This window comes from Python bivittatus, unplaced genomic scaffold (genome assembly GCF_059951505.1).
Source record: "Python bivittatus isolate LINGU-HERP-01145 unplaced genomic scaffold, Pbiv_v1 ctg000020_np1212, whole genome shotgun sequence".
Lineage (NCBI taxonomy): Eukaryota > Metazoa > Chordata > Lepidosauria > Squamata > Pythonidae > Python > Python bivittatus.
The window spans coordinates 77,408,456-77,433,933 of record NW_028277030.1 but is presented as its reverse complement, the minus strand read 5'-3'; the positions used below and the strand labels follow the sequence as shown (position 1 = coordinate 77,433,933).

Genomic DNA, 25,478 nt, shown 5'->3' with positions numbered 1-25,478 from the left:
CTGTATGCATGGTCCATAGAGTGCTCAGCAACTACTATGAGGTATTTTATTTCAATGAGCATTTTCGGTGTATTCAGTGTATTCAGTGTATAAAGTAAATAAATTATTTAGACAGCTGATAAAGGCTTCCTTCTACTTAAGTTTACAACACTCAAAAAGCTTGCCAAAAGTTGTCCAATTATCTGTTAACACAACAACAGAAAAAGCCTGTGTGCCAAAGGAGGTAGGGGAAGAGGAGCAGTTATGGACCTTTGTATGCTTTATACATATCAAACAAGTCAACTCCCTTCACTTCAGTAGAGAGAATATTAAAATAATTTTTCTGTAATGTACTCCTCTTGAGATAGGTTGTGATAAAAAGCAAACAGGTCAGGACAAAATACAATATAAATTACTAAATTCTCTATTAAATTACTCATTCCCTGTTTTTATTTGTTTCTTTTATATGTCTATTTCTGTTCTTGATTTATGGCATCACTATTCTGTAGTTACAGACTTTTCCAGACTTTCACAAGGGTGAATTAATTACCAGGCTACATGCAGGGTTTCAGTAACATGCATTCTAAGAGCCAATGCATTTTGTTTTCAGTTCCAAAAGAATAATTAATTTATCATTTGTTTCATGTGTGAATCCATTCATCTGAAATCTTTTAACGAGGGAATAATTCATGACACTGTGTTAGGGAAAACCCCAGAGAACAACTCAGTAAATCAGGGATCCACTGGAAACTCAAAATAACTGCAGAATGATTTACCCTGTTATTATTTTCTCAAGCATTCTTAGCTTAAACCAATAAATATTTTATGCCAGCAAAATAAGTAAACCCCCAAATCGCAGCAGGCCTCTATAAATTATCAGTACAGATTTATAGAATGAGCTTTCAGGATGGCATGCAGTAAAACATAGCTAAAATCAATAGAAACACATAATAAAACAGTGTCAATTAAAATAGCTGCTAGAAGCAGCAGAGACTAAAAACACCAGACATAAAACTAGTTGAAAGCCTAAAGCATCAGGGGACATTAGAAAACCTGGGAGAATTAGAAGAGTGGGCATCAGGCATCCTAGGAACGTTATCTCATGGGGGGGGGCTACTACTGGAAGGACCTATTCCAGAGAAATCACCTGCCATGTTTAAATTAGGAACACTGTAAACTGATTTATACAGAGTCAGGTCATTGATCCACTGTTCAATGGACTTCTGGACAGGACCAGAAACAACTGGATGAAATCACAGGGAAACAGATTTAGGCTAGGTGTAAGGAAACATTTCTGGATGGTAGGAGCTGACAACCAGTGGAATAGATTGTCTCAGATAATGATATGTTCCCTTTTATTGGAGGTCTTCAAACAGAGGCTGGATAGCCACTTGTCTGAAATGCGTTAGCAGATCCTGCACTCGGTAGGAAGTTGGACAAAATGACTTCTGAAGTCCCTTTGAATATTACGGTTCTAGGATTCAGAGCTGTTTTTATTAACCAGTTCATCGCTGTGTCAGAAAGGTTTTTTTCCCTGTCTTTACCTGAACAGAGCAGAGAATGCCTTGATTTCCTGAAAACAAAGCCTATGGTCTATCATTGAGCCTTATAAACAGAAGACACCTGTCTAAGCAGAAATGTTACCTTCCCTTCCACTAAGAGTACATGAAACAATGGAATTCAACAAACAGTCCTCCTTTCATCTGGTTTGCTTTGGAGCACTACTGAAGTGTTAAAAAAAATACTTCTTTAATGTGTATCCCATGCCACTATGAAAACTTTACAACCACAGGAATTTTACTGCCTCTAATTTCAGCAGAACTTTAATGGTGGCATTTGAATGTAGAATCCAAATAAATAAGTAAACCAAACTGAAAATTTCACAAACAAATGCTGTTAGATAATACATAGTTGGGCATTCATTCCTAGGAATACATTTCAGACTAAATTGTTCCAGACCTACATCAGTATGCTGAAATAATATTAGTTTTCTCACCTACAAATCCTTCTTTGCTGACCAATTTAAGAGCAAGTTTGTCTGCCAAAACTGAAGAATTACCATGTGCAATATTTGCAAAAGGTCCAGCATGCACAAAAACTGGGGTACCCTAGAAGAAAATAATAGCAATGGGTAGACATATTGAATATATTCTCTATTAAAGCTTAATTAGATGTGACATTAAAAACAAGAGGGCAATCATTTTAAGATAAATACCCCACATGGTATTACAGCATTCTGAAGTTAAGTTAAATATCTGACATGGGATAAGGAGGTGGTATATTGGTATAATATAACCAATCTTCTTATTCATATAATACAACCAATCTTCCAGGGCAACCCCATGTTACTGATGGTGCCATATTTCAGCTTGCAGCATATTATTAAACAGAGTCCCTAAGCACATAAATAAAGTTTCTTGTTGCAAATCCAGGTTCATTTATTGAGTTACTTCATAACAATTTCATTATTAATGTGAACAATTCATTACCTTACTCTGTATTCCACCTCTGTAGCCCCTCTACCATCTGTTCCTCTTTGTACAGAGCTGCTGTGAACTGCAGCTGAGCCCTCTTTCCTTCAACTCATTGTCGTATCTCAGCTTTTTAATCTTAGACCATGTACACCAGGCTGTAATGTACATCCTCTTATAGGGGAATAAGCCCCAAAGAATCAAATGAGTGTGCTTGCTATAGATACATGCACTGAATTTCACAGACAGAAATGAAAAGAAAAATACAATAGAATACCTGCTAGCTCTTTTTCCTCCTTAGATCTGTGGGGTTCTAAACTGATTCAATTGGTGTAAAATTCCTCTGGGAGGAACTGCAACGCAGAAAGCATTAGAGGCAGCAAATTATGTAGATCCTTAAATAATTTGCTACCTCTAGAGCTCTCTGCAGGTTTCAGGCTGGGATACACCATGGAAACCAGATTGGCTGTGCTTGTGATGGAGACCAGGAGGGAGAAACAGATTCCAACTGAATCCCTCCAAGGCAGACTCACATGATTCCAGAGAAATTCCATCTGACTCTGAATGGGCTTATACTCTCACACTCAGAGGTGGTCTGCAATCTGGAGGTTTACCTAGACTCAGAGCTCCTGCCTGAAGAATGAGTGGCAACTGTGGTTAGAGAACTGTTGCACAGCTACACATTGTGTACCATTTGCAACTGTTCCAGGACCAAGAGGACCTGCTCAGGGTCACTCATGCCCTGGTCATCTCCCATTTGAAGTACTGTAACACCTTCTACACAGGGCTGCCCCTGAAGAGCTTTCAGTACACCTGGTACAAAATGTGGCAGCCTGGGCAGTGATGACTTGGAAGCTTCACTTTTCACTGCTTCAGGAGATGCATTGGTTGCCAGGTGTGATTAAAGGCAGTGGTTGTCACTTTTAATGCCCTACAGTGGAGGAAAAAAGTATTTAGTCAGCCACCAATTGTGCAAGTTCTCCCACTTGAAAAGATGAGAGAGGCCTGTAATTTTCATCATAGGTATACCTCAACTATGAGAGACAAAATGAGAAGAAAAATCCAGAAAATCACATTGTCTGATTTTTAAAGAATTTATTTGCAAATCATGGTGGAAAATAAGTATTTGGTCACCTACAAACAAGCAAGATGTCTGGCTCTCACAGACCTGTAACTACTTCTTTAAGAGGCGCCTCTGTCCTCCACTCATTACCTGTAGTAATGGCACCTGTTTGACCTTGTTATCAGTATAAAAGACACCTGTCCACAACCTCAAACAGTCACATTCCGAACTCCACTATGGCCAAGACCAAAGAGCTGTCGAAGGACACCAGAAACAAAATTGTAGACCTGCAGCAGGCTGGGAAGACTGAATCTGCAATAGGCAAGCAGCTTGGTGTGAAGAAATCAACTGAGGGAGCAATAATTAGAAAATGGAAGACATATAAGACCACTGATAATCTCCCTTGATCTGGGGCTCCACACAAGATCTCACCCCGTGGGGTCAAAATGATCACAAGAACAGTGAGCAAAAATCCCAGAACCACACGGGGGGACCTAGTGAATGACCTGCAGAGAGCTGGGACCAAAGTAACAAAGGCTACCATCGGTAACACACTATGCCGCCAGGGACTCAAATCCTGCAGTGCCAGACGTGTCCCCCTGCTTAAGCCAGTACATGTCTGGGCCTATCTGAAGTTTGCTAGAGAGCATTTGGATGATCCAGAAGAGGATTGGGAGAATGTCATATGGTCAGATGAAACCAAAGTAGCACGTTTTGGTCTAAACTCAACTTGTCGTGTTTGGAGGAGAGAGAATGCTGAGTTGCATCCAAAGAACACCATACCTACTGTGAAGCATGGGGGTGGAAACATCATGCTTTGGGGCTGTTTTTCTGCAAAGGGACCAGGACAACTGATCCGTGTAAAGGAAAGAATGAATGGGGCCATGTATCATGAGATTTTGAGTGAACACCTCCTTCCATCAGCAAGGGCATTGAAGATGAAACGTGGCTGCGTCTTTCAGCATGACAATGATCCCAAACGCACCGCCTGGGCAACGAAGGAGTGGCTTCGTAAGAAGCATTTCAAGGTCCTGGAGTGGCCTAGCCAGTCTCCAGATCTCAACCCCATGGAAAACCTTTGGAGGGAGTTGAAAGTCCGTGTTGCCCAGCAACAGCCCCAAAACATCACTGCTCTAGAGGAGATCTGCATGGAGGAATGGGCCACAATACCAGCAACAGTGTGTGAAAACCTTGTGAAGACTTACAGAAAACGTTTGACCTCTGTCATTGCCAACAAAGGATATATAACAAAGTATTGAGATGAACTTTTGATATTGACCAAATACTTATTTTCCACCATGATTTGCAAATAAATTCTTTAAAAATCAGACAATATGATTTTCTGGATTTTTTCCCCCATTTTGTCTCTCATAGTTGAGGTATACCTATGATGAAAATTACAGGCCTCTCTCATCTTTTTAAGTGGGAGAACTTGCACAATTGGTGGCTGACTAAATACTTTTTTGCCCCACTGTACTTGGCGCTGGACTTGGTTACCTGAGAAACTATCTTATCCTGTATTTATCTGCCCATCCAATCAGATCAAATAGGTTCAATTCCTTTCTGGTCCCATCCATATGGGACTGTCACTTGTCAGGCCTCCAAAGCAGCCATTTTCAATATAAGAGCCCCCATTCTTTGGAACCCCCTCCCAACAGAGATCTCTTCAGTTGCACCCCTCTTGGGCTTCTGGAAAAGGTTGAACCTGTTCCTCCAGATACAGCAGGAGTGCTATAACTGAAGGTTGGGTTTGCAGGAACATGGCATTTGTATTTTCTAGTTTTTTATATTTTTTAATTTTGTGTATTCATTTAAGGGTTCAGATTATTATTTTATGTCAACACTATTAGCTACCCTCAGCTTTTTCAAGAATAAGCAGCATACAAAGTAAAACACATGAATAAAAATAAATTACAAATGAGTACCCATAGTAATTTCTTTTGTGAAAACACAGAAGCAAAACTTTCTGCCATCTTCACTTTAGTATGCTGCCAATTAAATATGAAAAGTAGTAATGCGATGCAGTATAATCATTTGCACATTCAGTGATACAGGTAGTTCTCACTTAACCACCACAATAGGGACTGGAAAATTGGTCATTAAGTGGGGTGGCCATTAAGTGAATCACATGAACAGACCCAATTTTACAGCCATTTTTATGTTTGTTAAGCAAATCACTGTGGTCATTAAGCCAATCATGTGGTCATTAAGTGAATCCAACTTCCCCAATGGATGTTTTTTTGCCAGAATTCGCTTAATAGCCACGTGATTTGCTTAACCACCATCATAAAAAAGGCCACAAATTATGATCACATGACCGCAGGGGGTGTTATGACAGTTTGTGACGGTCATAAACACTTTTTCCAAGGCTGTTGTAACTTTGAACTGTTGTTAAATGAATGGTCGTTAAGCGATGACTACCTGTAATCCAATGTCACGTAGCCAGACTTCAGATTTTCTTGTCACATAGAAGACTCCCTTTTCATTTCCCAGTCTTCTTTGGCCCCCACCCTTCCTGTAATCCCAGAAGCTACTGGAACAGACTTGGGCAGTATCTGGGAGGGGGAATTTGTTCTCCCAATGAGCCCTTTTTTTCTAGGGGATGGATACCAATGAATGTATCCTTAAAATGTTCAAAAACTTGAAAAACATATGCTCTAGCAACTTAGTCTTATGAAGGAAGAAAACGAAGCCTTGGATTACAGATGACTGGACTCACCTCCAAAGTCTGCATCAATGTTGGTTTAATTGCATCCTTCATCAAAACTGCCAAAGCGCCAGTTACTCCCTAAAACAAAGAGACTTTTGTTTTAGTTTTAAGGTTAATGTTACTTGAAACTAAGAAGTTCAGGCAAACTAACCTAAGGCATCAAGTAATTTAGGTAAAAACAAACAAACCTAGAATGGATAAAACTAGAATGGATTATTCTAGCTTTATAGTATGATGGTATCACAACTTAAAAGAAACAAGAAAAAGGAATGGCTTCCATTTCTGTAAACTGTAAAGAGGTTTCTGATTTACAATATTTAAACAATATAATTTGAAAGTAGTAATAACCTGTACCAAATGTAAAATATGTTGAGGCACAGGTCAACAAAGTGTTACTTGGTTTCTTAGCTTGCCATTATTCATGATTACTACCTTTCCCAGGATTTCTACATGTGTTAGAAGAAGGGGAAGATCTGCCTCAGATTGTGTTGGATTTGACAGAAATCAAAAGTAGTGTTTGGAAACTCAAGAGGGGGGAAGGCTTCTTTTTAAGTAAAAGAGTTGTCCAGCTCATTTCATCTCTAACCCTCACAGCTGAGGTCCCCAACCTGATGTTCAGGAATGCCAATGTACTGTGGACCTTTCTCACAATGTCTACCAAGTTCCTTGCCCCACCTGTAAAGCACCAGCTTATCTATATTCTAAGAATGCCTTTGGAACATACAGTAAATGGGCCCCATTTATGTCATCCAATGCAATGTAAGAAATGCAGAATATACAAATGGATGGTCTTTTTCACTCAACACAGAGTTAAATGGTATTCATTGCCACAATTTTTGGTGAAGACAATTAACTCCCTCAATGGATACTATTCCTTGTTTTATGAAATTCAGGCATAGAAGTAGCACACTTTCAACATTAGCTGACAAGCTGTAAGAGGAAAGGGGCATTACCTTAATCTGCACAAATTTCTTAAGATGACTGGCTGAGACCCAAGATCATAATATAGATGGCTTTCCTTTTTTTTTTAAGGAAAGTAGCTACAGGTAGTCCTCAACTTACGACCACAATTAGGACCAGAACTTCCATCGCTAAGTGATGCAGTCGTTAAGCGAGTCACACCCAATTTTATGACCTTTTTGCCATGGTCATTAAGTGAATCACCATGGTCGTTAAGTGAATCAAATGGTCATTAAGGGAATCAGGTTTCCCCCATTGACTTTGCTTGTTGGAAGCCCACTGGGAAGGTCACAAATGATGATAATGTGACCATGGGACACTGCAACTGTCGTAGATACAGTTGGTTGCCAAGTGCCTGAATTCTGATCATGTGACTGCAGGGATGGTGCAATGGTTGTAAGTGAGAGGACTGGTCATAAGTCACTTTTTCCAGTGCCACTGTAACTTTGAATGGTCGTTAAACAAATGGTCATAAGTTGAGGACTACCTATATAAATTATTCAAGTAGTGACAACCTGAAAGCCAAGTTTGCCATATTTTGGAATTTAGCAATCTGTTATTCATGAAGAAAATCTATCTATGTGGTTGCTAAGAGTTGACACCTACTTGATGGCACCTAATCAATCAATCAATCGATATCAGTTTTAAAATCTGCAGATGACTTCCAGGCTTCCTAACTCATTTTCACGTTCTTTAGTATCAGCATAATTTGCCTGATGATCCATTAATAGTCCCAAACTGTGCTTTTTAGATTAAAACTGAGTATGGGTTTTCAATGAAATTCTTAAAGATTGTCTTAACTCAGATTCATTGTAAAGAAATATAGGTAGCATCTCTGGTTGGATATTTTCTTTGTACAAGGGTTTTATTTTTTGTTTTCTAATATTCTTTAAAGAATTAAAGTGGCCTTTTAAAAGTTAATTGCTCTGTAGATGAAATGAAGCACCTAAAGGTTGCAGACAATATCCTTACCTGTACCCTCTTTGTAGAATGAGTAAATTACCATGTAGGTGACTGTATTTCTCTATTTTTCAAAGGTCTTCCCACAGTAACTTGAGAAATGTCATTACTATATAAATAGCTACATATTTAATATTCCTTAAGGCTGCTGAAATATTAATCTCGAGGATACCAGTTTAATTTACCATGGAGATATGGCATCCATCCATCAAACATTCTGTTATGATATAGAAGCCAAATTGCAATCTAGTCTTCAAGACTGTGCTCAATGAACACCATATTTTGGCAACAAATCCTGTAGTTCCATCACTGAGGCGGGCTTTCTAAAAAACCATTACACTTTTGAAAGGGGCTTCTGAGTTTATTAAATATTCAATTTATCTTTCCTTCTCTGCCTCCTCCCATCTCCATTCCTCACAGCATCTGGTTTTCATCGGTCAATGTGTATTTTAGGTTTCATTACACTATGCTGAAGATGTGATACAGCCCTCTTGAAACTCAGACCAAAAGAGAGTTGCTGGGTACATTAAATATTACTCACATCCGAAAGAAATAAAAGAAAGAAGGAATTAGTGGTTTTGACTGAATATTAAATCAGGAATCGTAAAAACTTATGAAAACATTTTATAGAGATGGAAAACAAAGTGATTTAAAAATGCATCCACATCGGGATACATGCTAAGTGTTAACTGAAATATGCACTCAAGTGAAAATAAGACATTCTGAGACCAAACATTTAGGATACTGTTATTAATGTTTTACAAATAGTTGTTTGCAATTGCTCTCCCATGTTCTACTCTCTAAAAGTGATTAAAACAATGGGAAAGCAAAGAGATTAAAGTGCTCTTTAAAAAAAAAGCAAGGAGAACATACACACGTAGACTAATATCTGGTTGTTTGAGCAACTGCTTCGTGAAAAGGTAGACAGTATACAGTATTATCCCTTAGCTGCACTGTATCTCTAAACCCAAAGAAGCATTTTCAAAAAGCATTATATGCTCAAAGCTCACACAGAAACTGCAAAAAGTGAAAAATGGAATGGTCTGTGTGTTAACAGGGAAAACCCCATACTGTCATATATAGATAGTCCTTGCCTAATGATCACAATTGGGACTGGAATCTTGGTTGTTGAGCAAAGCGGTCATTAAGCGAGACACCTACATGCTGCTTTGCTCAATGACTGCAATCTGGGCACTCCTGGTTGCAGTTGTTAAGCGATTTCCTGGGTCGTTAAGTGGACAGAGCAAAAGAGTGATCTCCCAGGTCGTTAAGCAGTGTGAAACCTCCCCACGGAACTGAAATACTTCAGCAGACAAACTCTTTCACTCCATCCTCTTTCCCCTCCCCTCTCTCAGCAGCGAATGGAGCACCTGAAGATTTGAGGTCCGTAACTGCCCAGTGCTGAAAGGGGAGAGGAAACCTCATAACAGTGTGAAGGCAGGGACCCCAAATCCTGAAGATTTGAGCTCCGTAACTGCCCACCACCATGTCCCCTCCGCTTACAACCTTCCCTGCCAACTTCCAATGGGGAAGCTGTCAGACAAGGTTGCAAATGGTGATCACATGATCGCAGGGTGCTTGGCAACCAGTCGTAAATGCGAGCCAGTTGCCAAGTGCCTGAAATGCAGCCACGTGACCGCAGGGGGGTGGCACGACATTTTACAATGGCTGGAAGTACATTATGGGCCATAAGGCACCCTTTCTGAGTCCATCGTAAATATGAACCATCATTAAACAAATGGTCATTAAGCAAGGACTACCTGTAACACCAATACTGTGGGAACTATTGTCCTGTGATCTTTACTAATGGTAATAGTCTTGGCATCTTCCACCATGTATTTCTATATTGGTTGCCAATTTGTTTTCAGGTCCATTTCAAGGTGTTTGTGATCCCCTTTAATATCCCAGAATCTGAGATCACTTACTCTAAACAGAATCTGCCTGACCAAAGCTTGCCTATAGAGAGTGCTTGCTTAGACTCCCCAACCCTTGCTAAGATAGAGCATTTGAAGGAGAGTCTTTTCCACAGGAGAGTAGCTCCTGCCCTCTCACCTAAGATTTGCACCCTCACTTTTCCAACATGCATTTGGGAACAGAGACATGTGTAGACAGAAGTACCTGGGGAATTGGTGAGGTTTTGTCTGATGATACATGGTGGTATGGTTTTATGATTATAATATCATGATTGTTTGATTGTATTATTGTTTGATGAATGTGATTATTTTTATAATTAGTGTATTATTGTGTATTATGTATATCAACCACGGAGAGTGAAAGTCACTGAAGCATTATGAAAACGTTATAAATAAATAAATAATACACACCAAATCTTCTGCTGTCACAGGTTGCCCTTTTGTGTTGTTAGCAACTACAATTTTTCCCAGTCTCTCTCTCATATCAGACAGGCTACTGGTTAGCGCTAAGATTGCCATAATTTCACTTGCAACAGCTATATCAAACTGAGTCTGTGAACAGAAAAGGAAAGATACAGAAAACAGAGACACTTGAAGCTCATAATTGGATACCATATATGTCTAGCATAGTCTCACAGCTGTCATCTAGACTGGGAAGTTTTAAAAAAAAGTACCCAGAAGGACATGGAAACCTTCTGGGCTAAGAAAACAACAAAGTAATCTGTAGTTTATTTAGACACCATCTCAAGCTCACTTGAAGGAGACTTCATATTGTTCTCTATTGGTCTGCAAAGCTGGCAAGATCAGCATGGTGCTAGACAAACCTTGAGAGCTTAGTACCTAGATGAGTCCAAGAAATGGTGGCTAAATGATTTGATCCCTGTAGCCCTGGGGAAAGCTTATAACCTACTCCCTCATTTAATGTAGTAAAGGCCAACATTACCACTTTCCTTTATGGTTATTTGGAAGACCAATTTCTTCTTTAGTTAGTTCTCCAGATGTGTTTATATAGAGAACTGAGCCCACCTCCCCATCATATTAAGCTTGAAGGAGATTGTATATTCCACCTGGTCAACCTTCTCTTAGATTTATTTTGTTTAGCAATAGGTTTGCTAACTACATTGCTCTCAAGAGTATATTGGAATCTCAGGTGGCTATTTCATGCATACCACTTTTGAGCTAATTTATCAACAGAGGCAATTGAGTTCCAGTTCTACATATTTTTTCAAACTATATCTAACTCTACGCTTAAATGAAATTATTCCTCTACACACTTAATAGGTAGAGGTAGTAAAGTATACTGAACTTCTGGAATAAACATAGACTATGTTTAACATAAACAGAAATTATGATCCTAAACTGTGTGCCAGGTTACAGTGCGTATTCATTCATTTCTAAACCTTAGTGTATCGATTTACTGAAATAATAGCAGGAAAGAAGCATCATAAGGACTATGTGAAATTTAGTCTCAAACATACAATACAAACTATTCCAACTTTACTTACCTGACGAGAAAATCCCTTCTCTGTATTTGCTTGGCCAATTGTTATTTTCCTGAGGAATCTATCATTTGTATCCACCACTGAAAGGAAAACAAAAAGCTGAAACATTTGCTAAAGTATCACATCCTCTGTTCTTCTACCAAAACAGCATGGGAAATGTCTGCATATCTCACCCTGTAAATATGATATATTACAGATATAATTTAAACATGCACACATTTCATGATCTTTAATGCGTGTTATTCTTCTTTTGAAAGGCTATGGAAGCAAGGAACTGGGGCAAGACACAGCAGCAGAAGCTTTTGGATGGTTGAATTTTTGCTGCAAACTCTTCCATGGGGCTAGAACAATGATATTATTGCAATGCAATGATTACAGAACGTTTATAATACTTCTTCTGGAATGCAAATCATTTAACATTTTAACGTAGACACAAAACCAAAAGGCACTTCAAAATATTACTTAGCAAAATCTCAAAATCATATGAAAAAAAAGCTTCTATAAAATTATTTGCTCTAAATGTTGTCCATAGGAGAGCTTAACCTTTCAGTTACAAAGATGGCATGACCTTTCTTAAGAATTCCCCCCAAACTGAGCATTTTTCTGACCATTCATAATTAGAATCTCATTTTTAATTAAAAATGTTTGTAGAACGATCCAAATTACCCTTGCAGCCAATCACTGTTGGAAATGTTATAATTTGAGAAATTTAAAGGCTCTGTTAATACTTGGATGAGAGATCTCCAGGGAATACCAAAGCTGTAGGCTAGATTGTTAGGCAAAAAAATAAAAATAAAATAAAATAAAAATGTCTCAGAAGAAGGAAGATCAAACTGCTTCCGTATTGCTACCAAGAAAACAACACTGACATGTCCATGAAGTTACCAGGAGTTAAACCCAACTTGAAAGACGCTTTATCATTTAGATTAACAAAGAACATGAGTATGCTTTAAATGGTCTTTTTTAGGTACTGTGTTTTTATTCTGTTTGCTGCCCAGAGTTCCCTCTGGTGGATGGTGGTTGTGTAAGTTTGTTCAATAAATAAATAAATAAATAAAATAAAATAAAATAAAATAAAAACAAAAACTTGGAAGAACATGCTGTTCTACTGCAACATAGAATGCAGAAATTTAAGGAAGCCTTTTGTTTAATAAGACATTATATGGTATTTTGATTCAATATGTACATGGAAAAAAAAACACCACTAACTTACAAAGATCAAACAGGCTTTCTGCAATAACTTTTTATAGGCCACAAATACAGAATGTTTTAAAAACTCATGAGTTGCAGATATTTTCTTGATGGTTTCGCATTTGTGCTTCCCATTCTGGAGCTGTTGAAGACAGACTATTTTCACCTTGCAATACCATGGAAGAAGAATGCAGTGACCAGTTCATAGGGGTGTTCCATACTACATTTAAAATGAGGACAAGTTTATAATTTTTTTGATAGGGTGTATGCATGGATAGGTAATTGGAATTGTGCAACCTAGATTTACTTGCCTCTTACCAAAACTCATTATATATTTGTTCTATGTTTAGTTAGTATGCTAAAGTCCATGTATCCATCTGCTGGATAGATACTTCCACTCTATGACCACAGTCAGCCTGTGATAGCCTTAGATTTGATGACAGCAGGAACACAGGGCCACACACAAGCAGATGTGCACAGGGCTCTTCCAGACAGACAGAAATCATGGTCAGTCAGGGTCCTGACTGCATGGAAGAAGCATAAATATCTGTTATTAGTTGCAGTGATGAAAATAATGGTGAAATGTGTGTTGTGATGTCTTAAGGCAAATCCTACCCTTTTGTATTTCATCCTAACATCAGAAAAAATATATAAGTCACAGGTTTGCCTGCTCCCTCCACAGATGCCTACTGGAGAAAGTCTGCATCCAACACTATTATGTAAGTTCCCTTCATCCAATTCTAAACGCAGGCTTATCAGGAGGTGGGACCTGTGAGTATCAGAAGTAGACTGTAGCTAGAATACTTGGTCCTAATACTTTCACACACTCACAAAACATGGGTGTTTCTGAGAACACAAAGTTTATACTTTTTATCTTACCTATTACCAAGCCATTATTTATGATTGACACCAACCCTCTCCTCCCCTTTCCAGTTTCTGCAGTATTGTGAAAAATGAAGGAAATCAAGGATAGTTACACCATGGCTTGCCTTGTAAGTGCTGACTATGCTTTTATTGGGCAGGGGGGATTCTTACAGCTGGATCTTTCACATTCTCACATTCTGCAAATTTGCTGAGAATTGCAAAAAGCTTAAGGAATGGGAAGAACATTTACACAGCTTTTATTCTGGGTCTTTGTAGATCTTTAGCCCAGAGCACGAAAACCATGAGTTAAAAGGAAAAAAAAGGGAAAGTTTGTGACATTTCCAGTTCTGAAAATTCAAAATATAGAACATATAGGAAAAAACAAGATTATACTTATTAACATAACACCAAAATACCAATAAGAATAGTACCAGACTTTGCTCTGCTCCCAGAGCTCATCATCAAGTAACAAAAGGTATTTGAGCAAATGCATAGACTTCTTTTCCTCTTCACTGAATAACTACAATCAGTTTTGAGAAGAAACTTTTGCCAAAAACTGTATACAAAACTCTGCTTCTTTCAAAAATAATTGTTTATGTTGTGGTTCCCGAAGGCATCTAGTTGATGACTTATGCAAGAGCAGAGTGGACTAGATGGAGGCTCCTTTTGTTCTAACACCTACCCCTTTGCCATGTTATTGTAGATGTGTCTATATCAAGTCGCACAAATCTGTTAATCTCATCTGCGGTTAACGTATCAGGATCTATTTTGGTTATTCCCAGCCTCTAAAAACAAATAAAGAGAAAGAGATAGGAACACATATACAACTCACTTAGACACCCCACCATAGTACACGTAGTATCCTATTCAGGGCATGTAACTGCTTCTCATACATGCCAAATTGTGTCTACAGTGCTCCCAAAGCCTGATCTGATCCACTGCATTTTTTTTCTAATGTAGAAATCAAGCAGACAGAGGTTTATGTGACAGATATTTCAACTGGGTTCTAATTTTCTTTTCCACTGGAAGAAGAAAGAGGAGGAAAAGCAGTGTCAACTATCATTCATACATTTTGGGAATGAAGTTTGAAGTTAGCATGAAACAAACCATACCAAAAATGGTTGAAAGATTGTGAAAGAAGCTACAAGCCCTATCAACCAATTGCTACATACAATGTAAGGTGATGAACATGTCTATAGGATACTGCGTGGTGAAGGTTTGCCTTAATGAGCACAATACTCCACTGAAGTTCAGCCATCTTTATGATAAACCAGATAAAAGGTTGTGAGAGGAAGACTGTTGGGATCAGAGACTCCTCAGTGTAGCAAAAGTAGTCTGGATCCAGCTGCCTATGGGGCTCACCTCCATCCTGTAGATATCCAGTAGACCTAACAGTGAAACTGCTAATAAGAGCCTCAACAAGAGGCAGTTATTGAATCTTCAATGTATGTAGTTAAACGGATATCTTGAATGGCCTGCTTAAGTTAATCTTTAGCAGATAAGACTGTTGTATATGGAGAACAGGATCAGATACCAATCCTTTCCTAATTCTGTAGGGCATGAAAAATGGAAGAGGGGAACTGAATTCCAAGTTCTTTTACCTTTCTTTTGATTACAATGGTTCTTTCCCGGCCACTTCTTCTTTGTTGCTAAAAGGCCCAGGAAATTCTTACTAATATACATCCTTGAATTTAGTCAATGCACTACTAATAACTTAGATGTCCAAAATGTAAAGCAAGAAGAAGAAACCTGGGAAAAATATCATTGTAAAAATATTTTTAATGGCTTATCCCAGAAGACCCCAATTAGGTGCCTTTGTGTCAACCCTAGCCAGCACTGACCAGTAGCATGCTAATTGGAGAGGACAAAAAGTATAATCCAACACAACTGAAGGGTACCACATTGGGGAAAGCCGGCTTATCCCACATAAGCATCTCCAAGTGTTACTCTATGGCAGGTATAAATGTATACCTCATCTTATCCCATTTTATTTTCAACATAACAACTGGGCATTCCAAAATGCAAGTGATAGTTAAAAATAAAGAGCACTTTTGAGTATTTGTTCTTGGAGCTCTTGGAGTATTTGCAGCCATCCAATGCCATTCTATGGTTATCAAAAGTGCTAGCTGGCCCCACAAATTAAGCTTTCATGTTATCTAAATCAACATGTTGCAATTATTATTAATCAAGATTTGATATCAAATGTATTCTAATTAGTACAATTATAATTTCCATTCCAAACTGGGTTCTTTCTCTTTCCTTCACTTTCTCAAAAAAGACATTTAGCAGCATTTTAAGCAACTGTAATAATCTTAGCATAAGATTAGCGAAATTAAATACATTCAGTACATTTACATACAAAAATGTGTGGCAGAATGGTTTTCCTGTGCAAGACTGAGAAACATAATCAATAAAATTTACTAATTCCTGGAGAAGATGTTTAATTGTTAAGATAGATAACCGCCTGCTCCTTGTTTTACATTTCCTGTCTGCTATTTGTATTCTGAAAAAAAAATCTGCAACACCAGTGAGAAAAATCAGTGGATTTCCACAAGATATCTACATAATCTTTTCAACATCCTCCTATCCAAGTAGTAAGTGGCACTAATTTAAAGATTTCTCCAGCTTCTTAAATAATCTTGAAGCACACAATTACTCTGAGTCTACCTTGCTTTTTGCAAAGATGTGGGGAGTCTATACACAACCATTTTTTCTCCACCCTCACATGGTCATTTGGAGCTTGGTAGTCGATATTTTTTATTTACCTCAAGATCCTTTGGACTGTAACTTAATGCTACCAACCACTTTTTAACAAAATGTAAAAATGTAAAAATGTCAATTGCTGAAAGCACATGAAAATGCCTTCCTGTTGCTCTCTTTCAGAGGACACACAATTCTATATGGTGGAAACATGATAGTTACATTTATTTCATTCTATTCTTGTGTGTAAGCATGCCTGCCTTTATTAGAATCCTCCTCATCATCATCTTATAAAAATCTGAGCCAACTTTATGTTTTAATTTAAAAAAGAAAAGACCAAACCAATGTCTTCTAAAAGAATCTCAGATATTCCTTAAAGTTTAAAAATGACTTACTTTCATACGTGCAAGCTGTATAGCTGAAAATTTCCTTTCTCCATGAACTAATGGAACCAATCTATTATATAAGGCCTGTAAGAACATAAAAGTAAAAATCAGTAAGAAAAGTGCTAGTCCCATCAGGTATTATAGATAGATAACTTTCTCTATAATGAATCTGCTCATAGTTCTGTTCAAACTTTCTGCGCATGTTCCAATGATGCTCCAAATGAGCCTCCATTTATTGTAGCTTCTGAGACAATTTCCCCTCTTTTTAAAAGGAATAAAAATCAGGTGCTATAAAATGAGTTGTTGTCATAATTAGTAAAATGCATGTGAATGGGAAAGGAGGGCTTTGGCAGAGACATGTTGTACTTCCTCTGAAAACCTTATCAGTATGTGCCAGGTTTAGGAGGCAGAATTGCATTTACTATAACTCTTTCTTTAAGTACAGCATTTATTTAACCACCACCACCACCCCCTTGGAGGCTTTATGACAGGGAATCTAATTTCTTCCTTGTCTAATGCCTTAAGTAGTCCAGCCCTGGAAACTAGGTCTGTTAGTTACACAACAGATTGGAACTAATTTTTGAGTCATTCAAAAGCAGTCTTCCCCAAACTCGGTTCTCTCCCTAAGTGTTGCATTGCAACTCCCAGAACTGAGAGATGGCCACAGCTTTGTTGTCCATCACTTTGTCTTATAGTCCATCACTTTGTCTTATAGCTCCCATTCCTTGTTTGCACCAAATGTGAAAGGCAATTCAAAAGAGAAAGGGAAAATCAAACTAAAGCGTATATAATGTTGAATCTAAGCATAGAACTAACCCTTATCCTATGACTTTGCAATCAAAACTCTCTGCATTTCAAGAGAAACATGCAATTCAACATTTATTTCAACATTAAAATGCTTTATGAGAACATGCAGTGCATATAACAATTACACTTACAGATCTGAAATGTGGCATGTCACAATTAACAGACTGTGCTGGATGTAATGAGCTGTATCTTTTCCAGCCCAAAGATTTCTGTATATGCATGGGATCACTATCAATGGTGCAACATACCTATCTTTCTCAAAATACGAATACCTGAATGGGCAACTGGGCCTCTGCATCTGTACAGAGTTTTGGGTCATTTCTAATAATATACCACATGTCCAGGACAGCAACTTTAATATGAGAGATTTCATAATAAATTGTCTGATCCAAGCTTTCTATATTTGCACAACTCCATCAGCAGGAGCACCACAAACAATTTTTGAATTAAACAAGCAGAAATGAAAAGATGAGCTTCTGTACCACATAGATATCAAAGGCAAGGCATTAGGGCCAGCATGAGGAGTTCTTCCCAATTACAAAATGTTTAGGGACATCTTTTTTTGTTGTTGGTAATCTAAATACCTGGACCACTGCCCACTACACTGCATTCCAAGTTCTTTGAGTCCTAGTCAGACTGTCTGGAGCAGAGAAACAAATCCATTAATGTCTATAAGCATGAGCCAGAGTATGCACTGAATTCTTCTGCCTTCTCTTTTGAAAACAGTAGTAGCCCACAGAGCCAGCCCTGTTCTGCTGTATGTGTACGGTTTTTAAAAATTACGGCAGGGTCAGAAAGGGGTTGAAACCTTGAATTTTCTGTAATCATTTAAAAAAAACCTCCTTCATAATGCATTTTGATGGTAGGTAGGTAGGTAGGTAGGTAGGTAGGTAGGTAGGTAGGAAGGAAGGAAGGATTCAGAGGGAGTAAAACAGGGGAAAAACACCCCCAACTTTCTCTCTCCTCTACACAGGTCTCAGACCTTCACATTTCTAGCGGTCAATGATGAAATATTTGAAATGGTTTTAATTACTGTATCCTTAAAATTGCAGTTCACAGCGAATTACTGTGGAGTGAAGGATTACTCTTACCTTATCAGACTGAGTGTTCTCGTGTAGAATCCTAGCATCCATAGCAGCAGCTAGCAAATTATTTGCTGCAGTAATGGCATGAATATCACCAGTTAAGTGAAGGTTGAACTATATAGGAATGAAAAATGAAAAAGACATTCTTTTTGCATGCTCCATTAAACTAGTGTCAGTTGTTTCAACCCACTCAAACACTTTCACTTGTGAGATTAGTAGTTCAGATGAGCAGTTTGAAATATGAAATCATAACTGCCGTGGTTGAAGTGATTTACTACGCTATAGATGGTCTCAGTTCTGTGTTCAATAACTTAGTTCTCATGACCTAAGCAGAAATTCATACAGGAAAGTTGAAAATATTACTTCTTTTAATGTGGCAGGCTGTGGTTGATTCGCACAAATCTATTTAGAAATCATTTTGATTTATGATTTAAATACAGAGAAACAAAAATGGCACGTGCTTTAAAATAATTGCGTGAATCCACCTCAACTTCTATAAGAAAGAAAATTCTGGGTGGCAAGTAAAGCTCCTCAATATGTTTACTTCATTGTATAGTTTAATTAATGACCCTGAGAAAACTGTCTCAATCCAATGAATGAAATTATTCAGGATGGGCCCTGGTCCAAGCAGAGGAAGGGAGCTTTCTTGGGTAGAGGGCACTAGAAATTGGAGACGCAATTTCCTTCCAGGAGGCAATTCCTTCCTTGTTTTGGAAGCTCTTGCTGCATCTGGGCCTGGGCTGTCCTGAAATGCTACATCCTGCCCCAACTGCTTTCCAGCATGGTGGGAATTGCAAAGGTTGAAATAAGGTTCATCTTCCAGATTGATCAGCTTTTGTATACCAAAGAGGAAATGTGCACTCCGCCTCAAGCAGCAACCTACAGTGGGGCAAAAAAGTATTTAGTCAGCCACCAATTGTGCAAGTTCTCCCACTTAAAAAGATGAGAGAGGCCTGTAATTTTCATCATAGGTATACCTCAACTATGAGAGACAAAATGGGGAAAAAAATCCAGAAAATCACATTGTCTGATTTTTAAAGAATTTATTTGCAAATCATGGTGGAAAATAAGTATTTGGTCAATATCAAACGTTCATCTCAATACTTTGTTATATATCCTTTGTTGGCAATGACAGAGGTCAAACGTTTTCTGTAAGTCTTCACAAGGTTTTCACACACTGTTGCTGGTATTGTGGCCCATTCCTCCATGCAGATCTCCTCTAGAGCAGTGATGTTTTGGGGCTGTCGCTGGGCAACACGGACTTTCAACTCCCTCCAAAGGTTTTCCATGGGGTTGAGATCTGGAGACTGGCTAGGCCACTCCAGGACCTTGAAATGCTTCTTACGAAGCCACTCCTTCGTTGCCCAGGCGGTGCGTTTGGGATCATTGTCATGCTGAAAGACCCAGCCACGTTTCATCTTCAACGCCCTTGCTGATGGAAGGAGATGTTCACTCAAAATCTCACGATACATGGCCCCATTCATTCTTTCCTTTACACGGATCAGTTGTCCTGGTCCCTTTGCAGAAAAACAGCCCCAAAGCATGATGTTTCCACCCCCATGCTTCACAGTAGATATGGTGTTCTTTGGATGCAACTCAGCATTCTCTCTCCTCCAAACACGACGAGTTGAGTTTAGACCAAAACGTGCTACTTTGGTTTCATCTGACCATATGACATTCTCCCAATCCTCTTCTGGATCATCCAAATGCTCTCTAGCAAACTTCAGATAGGCCCAGACATGTACTGGCTTAAGCAGGGGGACACGTCTGGCACTGCAGGATTTGAGTCCCTGGCGGCATAGTGTGTTACCGATGGTAGCCTTTGTTACTTTGGTCCCAGCTCTCTGCAGGTCATTCACTAGGTCCCCCCGTGTGGTTCTGGGATTTTTGCTCACTGTTCTTGTGATCATTTTGACCCCACGGGGTGAGACCTTGTGTGGAGCCCCAGATCAAGGGAGATTATCAGTGGTCTTATATGTCTTCCATTTTCTAATTATTGCTCCCACAGTTGATTTCTTCACACCAAGCTGCTTGCCTATTGCAGATTCAGTCTTCCCAGCCTGGTGCAGGTCTACAATTTTGTTTCTGGTGTCCTTCAACAGCTCTTTGGTCCTGGCCATAGTGGAGTTTGGAGTGTGATTGTTTGAGGTTGTGGACAGATGTCTTTTATACTGATAACAAGGTCAAACAGGTGCCATTACTACAGGTAATGAGTGGAGGACAGAGGAGCCTCTTAAAGAAGTAGTTACAGGTCTGTGAGAGCCAGACATCTTGCTTGTTTGTAGGTGACCAAATACTTATTTTCCACCATGATTTGCAAATAAATTCTTTAAAAATCAGACAATGTGATTTTCTGGATTTTTTCCCCCATTTTGTCTCTCATAGTTGAGGTATACCTATGATGAAAATTACAGGCCTCTCTCATCTTTTTAAGTGGGAGAACCTGCACAATTGGTGGCTGACTAAATACTTTTTTCCCCCACTGTATCTTGAGCCAACCCTGAAGTCATTATTTAAAAATTAAAGTTGGGTTGCTATTTAAATTAATTTCACAGAAGTACTATCTTTGTGCTTTTACTCTTTCTCCATGCAGAGGACAACTAGGGGTAGACTTCATTTTCCAAGGCAAATATTTGCTTACCTCTTCCATGGGGATGACTTGAGCATATCCACCTCCTGCTGCTCCTCCTACACAATGAAGGGGACATGTTAGCAAACTCTGGAGGATAAGGATCCCAATTTCCCCTCCTTTCAGGCTGACTTTTAGAAACAACATTCCCTCCACCTTACTCAGCCTGGGATCATTAACAGGAAGCTAATCGTATTTCCTTATATCAGATTTGGTTTGCCTATTGTCACCAGCATTTTGGGGGGCTGTGAGAACACTTCAAAAAAAGCTGGAGTAGGGTAAATATTTAGTCCATTTGGAAGGGCTCAAAGGATTACAGGCATTTAAGGGTCAAAACTCAGGAGTCTGATGACATATTTTTAGACTAACACATTGTATTAAATTGTAGCTCACATTTTGTGAGCTACAGCTACAGGGATTTAAGGAGTGAAACATTCCTTAAAAACTAAGTACCTTCTCAAATTCGGTTACTTTTCATGGGGGCGGGGCTTAAGAAGCAAACAGGTGCCTTAAGCTTTGCAAAACGTAAGGTGATGTAATGGGCTGTGAGAATAACCTTGGGACACAAGAGGAAGACCCACAGCCTAGAGCAGTGTTTCTCAAACTTGGGAACTTTAAGATGTGTGGAGTTCAACTCCCAGAATTCCCCAGCCAGATGCTGGGTAGGGAATTCTGGGAGTTGAAATCCACACATATTAAAGTTCCCAAGGTTGAGAAACACTGAATGGTCTGGTAAATGAAATCTGAGTCCAAAGGATTAATGGGGTGGAATAAGCATCTCAGAAGAGATCCTCCCTAGTTCTCTGGAACATAAAGGCGGGGAGGGGGGAAACTGCTTTCAGACCTGCAAAATTCTGTTACTGCAACCTTACAATAAAGGTAGTATTAGTTGCCATGGTTTTGGTTTCCTGTCTGGACTACCTCAAAGGGCTGACAGGTATCTATTTTTCCCTTAAAACCCCTCCAAACTGCTTTGCCATTTCAAAAAGACCATGACTTTTGGTCCTATCTACTCTGGTAATAACATGATGTCACCAGCCAGCCCTCCTGCAATTTTCAAAGGGAAATTACTGCCTGCTCTTATATGATGAAATAATGCATACCTTTAACACCAAAAGTAGGTCCTTGAGAAGGCTGTCTCAGGCAGGCAAAGGAGTTTATTTTAAGGTGGGCTGTCAGTGCTTGAACCAAGCCAATTGTCACAGTACTCTTCCCTTCCCCAAGAGGTGTTGGTGTAATCCTAACAATAGAGGAAGATAAAACTCATTCCACCAATAGGTTTGCTGATGCTAGCTTAAATAAGGGTATTTCAATCAAATAATAATATTTTACCATTCTTATGTAAAAAATATTCAGGCAGCAACATATGCCCACCATAGAATAAAGCAGAGTTGGGAAAGAATATAAACTAGGGTGATATCTAAATTAGGCAGCAATTAGTCCTGATAATTAATCATATTAGACCTTTAAAATGAGACATACTCAAGTTGTGAACAATAGGGATATACCAATACATCTAAACCCCCCACCCAAGCCTGTATTATTATTTCAGCAAAAATAAAACACAGCGAATCACAACATCAATAAAACAGTATTCTCAAGCTTTGCAGTGCTATGATCTATTACAATTCCATATAGGGCTGACCTTTATCATCATCCTGATATCACTCAAGAATCTGCTCTAAATTATACAATTCAGCTAAAATTAAAATCCTTGAGGCCCTGAAGAAATGCAATGATTTTCCTTACCATTCTGCCTGGATAAGAGGGCTTCTCCAGGTAAAGCAGGAAAAATGTGAGCTTTTGCTTAGCTGTTATTTGTCCAACAAATTAACTGGCTCCCATGAACTAGAGCAAACACAGCTGAATATAATAGTGGCATACCACAGTACTCCTTAATACAGTCCCTCAAATTTCTGATTTGTATGATCCTAAAATGATTTTTCTTCAATATATTTTCCTGGTGCAAAGGGATTTGCATGAATCATATGCTAACAATACTGCAATACTGTCTTTAAATCCCATTAACAATTTTACAGAAATTTTAGGGTACTCAATTAATTTCACAAATTCCATACAGATGGCTTTATTTCATCCCCCAAAAGTAAGTATAGGATTTTTCAGTGCCTGATGCTCCATTCCAATCGTCCAGCACCTAGAATCTTAAAAGAGATTTGGTAGGATCTGTGGCACTTGGAAAACTGCAGAGTGGAGAGCTTGCTTAGAAAATGCTGAATACAGGTAGTCCTCGACTTACGATCACAATAGGGACCGGAAAATTCATCATTAAGCGGTAAGGTCATTAAGTGAGGCATCAGGTGACCGCACCTGAGTTTATGATTTCTTTTGCAGTGGTCGTTACGTGAATCATGTGATCGTTAAGTAAATCACAAAGTTGTTAAGTGAATCACACGGTTCCCTATTGATTTTGCTTGTTGGAAGCTGGCTGGGAAGGTTGCAAATGGTGATCATGTGACCCTAGGACGCTGCCACCGTCATAAATACATGCCAGTTGCCAAGTGCCTGAATTTTGATCACATGACTGCGGACACGCTGCAACTGTCGTAAGTGTGAGGACTGGTTGTAAGTCACTTTTTCAGCACTGTTGTAACTTTGAATGGTTGCTAAACAAATGGTCATAAGTCGAGGACTACCTGTATTCAGGTCTTGTAGCCTGTCCAAGCTCCATATCCCTTATCCGCATCCATCCTATTGAAACTGTACCTTACAGAGGATTATGAAATATAAAAAATAACCTCCTCCCTTCATTCCCCTTGTCTGCAAAAATCATTGCACTGTCTTTCTGATTTCTTAGCCAAGCCAATATTTATGCTGTATGCCATTTTCATGACAACTGCCCACAAAAAAAGATAAGCTAGGATCTGCTTCTTTAACACTTTCCAGTTTGGGAAGGATGCCTTTGCACAATATCCTCCAAAAAGCACACACAAAAATATGTCTGCATAACTGGGCAGAGATGATCCTGCATAAAAGATAAACTGCATAAAAATTTCATCCAGTTCTTCCAGCTAATCAATTATTAGTAATGTGGGCATCCATGAGAGGGAACCAGGGGGCAAATGACAATACACACATTGTGCTGTGATTGCACAAATTATATGACTTACATATTTGTTTCAGACATGACATTGTTGCTAATTGTGACATTTGTGAAATTATATCACAATATGTGTGTTGTCAATTTGTCATCATCGTGGCCTATTATGGAAACCAATGATTAGTAGCTTCCTTTTGAAATATAAAAAATTATAGACGTCTTGCACAAAATCCCGGGAGTCAGTTTGTCTCAGTTTAGTATGTACCAGTTTAGTATACAGTATAATATAACTGGCTATAAATAGTCAGTTTTTTCCCCAAATTTCAATCTCTTCTGTAAAACACAAACCATTTACACCTTTTGTGATTCCAGTGCATTCAAAGAGATATACAAATATTTGGATTTGAGCTAAGACTTTAATGAATGAGTCTCTGAAACAAAGTAGACTCTTTTCAAAATAACCAAATCCAAGTCTGAATTGGATTTCATGATCTATTCCAAGTATCCAACTGATTACCTTCCAAATGAGAAATAAAATGGGACTGCATCATGTAAGTCATTTCATCAATTTTGTCAAACACTAAGATATTGTCAGAAATGAATCTGTCTTGGCTTAGAAGGATTCTTTATATTTTAAACATAATCTTATATTAAAATGCAAATATTCCAGACATTTTATTTCCATTAGCTAATATCCCCCTAAGTGTTAAAAATTTGTTCAGTCTTCTGTTGCACGCTGAGACATACTGAAATTATTATAGTCACTGTTTCAAAATATGCATCTATACATACATATAAAAATTAGTAAATTTTACTCATACCCTTGTCCATTTTTATATTTATCTATTTATCAGAAATGCTTTTATGCTGCTTCCATCATATGACTCCCAGTAGCTTTGATGATATTTTGTAAAATATTATTTTATTAAGCATTTTAGAAAAGAATATAAAGCAAGAAACATGAAAGACATATAAAGAGAATTAAAGAGTAGAAAGATATAAGTAAACATGTGGTCTAAAATGTCATGAAGGTTACAGCTTTTCAATATATGCTTAGTTACTTACAAAGTAAAAAAACAAGTATTTCTCTTTTTTTAAGGCAATGTAGCCACCTATCCTCTATTTTTATAAACTTATAAATAGGAAATTTAAGGCTGAGTTTGAACCTTTTAAAGAAACATTGGAGGAAAGATAAGATTT

General features: G+C 38.4%; 1 protein-coding gene across 1 annotated transcript in view; it reads right to left on the bottom strand.

Moving 5' to 3' along the window:
- The window catches only part of MTHFD1L (methylenetetrahydrofolate dehydrogenase (NADP+ dependent) 1 like), a 135,853-nt gene that overhangs the window by 73,335 nt on the left and 37,040 nt on the right, over positions 1-25,478 (bottom strand). Inside the window, exons 12-20 of the mRNA XM_088141979.1 lie at positions 22,324-22,460; positions 21,233-21,279; positions 18,598-18,705; positions 16,709-16,783; positions 14,296-14,398; positions 11,562-11,638; positions 10,468-10,608; positions 6,233-6,301; positions 1,976-2,087 (exon numbers count right to left, since the gene is read on the bottom strand). Coding sequence (XP_087998105.1) covers positions 1,976-2,087; positions 6,233-6,301; positions 10,468-10,608; positions 11,562-11,638; positions 14,296-14,398; positions 16,709-16,783; positions 18,598-18,705; positions 21,233-21,279; positions 22,324-22,460 — 869 coding nt within the window. The remainder of the gene's footprint in view (positions 1-1,975; positions 2,088-6,232; positions 6,302-10,467; positions 10,609-11,561; positions 11,639-14,295; positions 14,399-16,708; positions 16,784-18,597; positions 18,706-21,232; positions 21,280-22,323; positions 22,461-25,478) is intronic.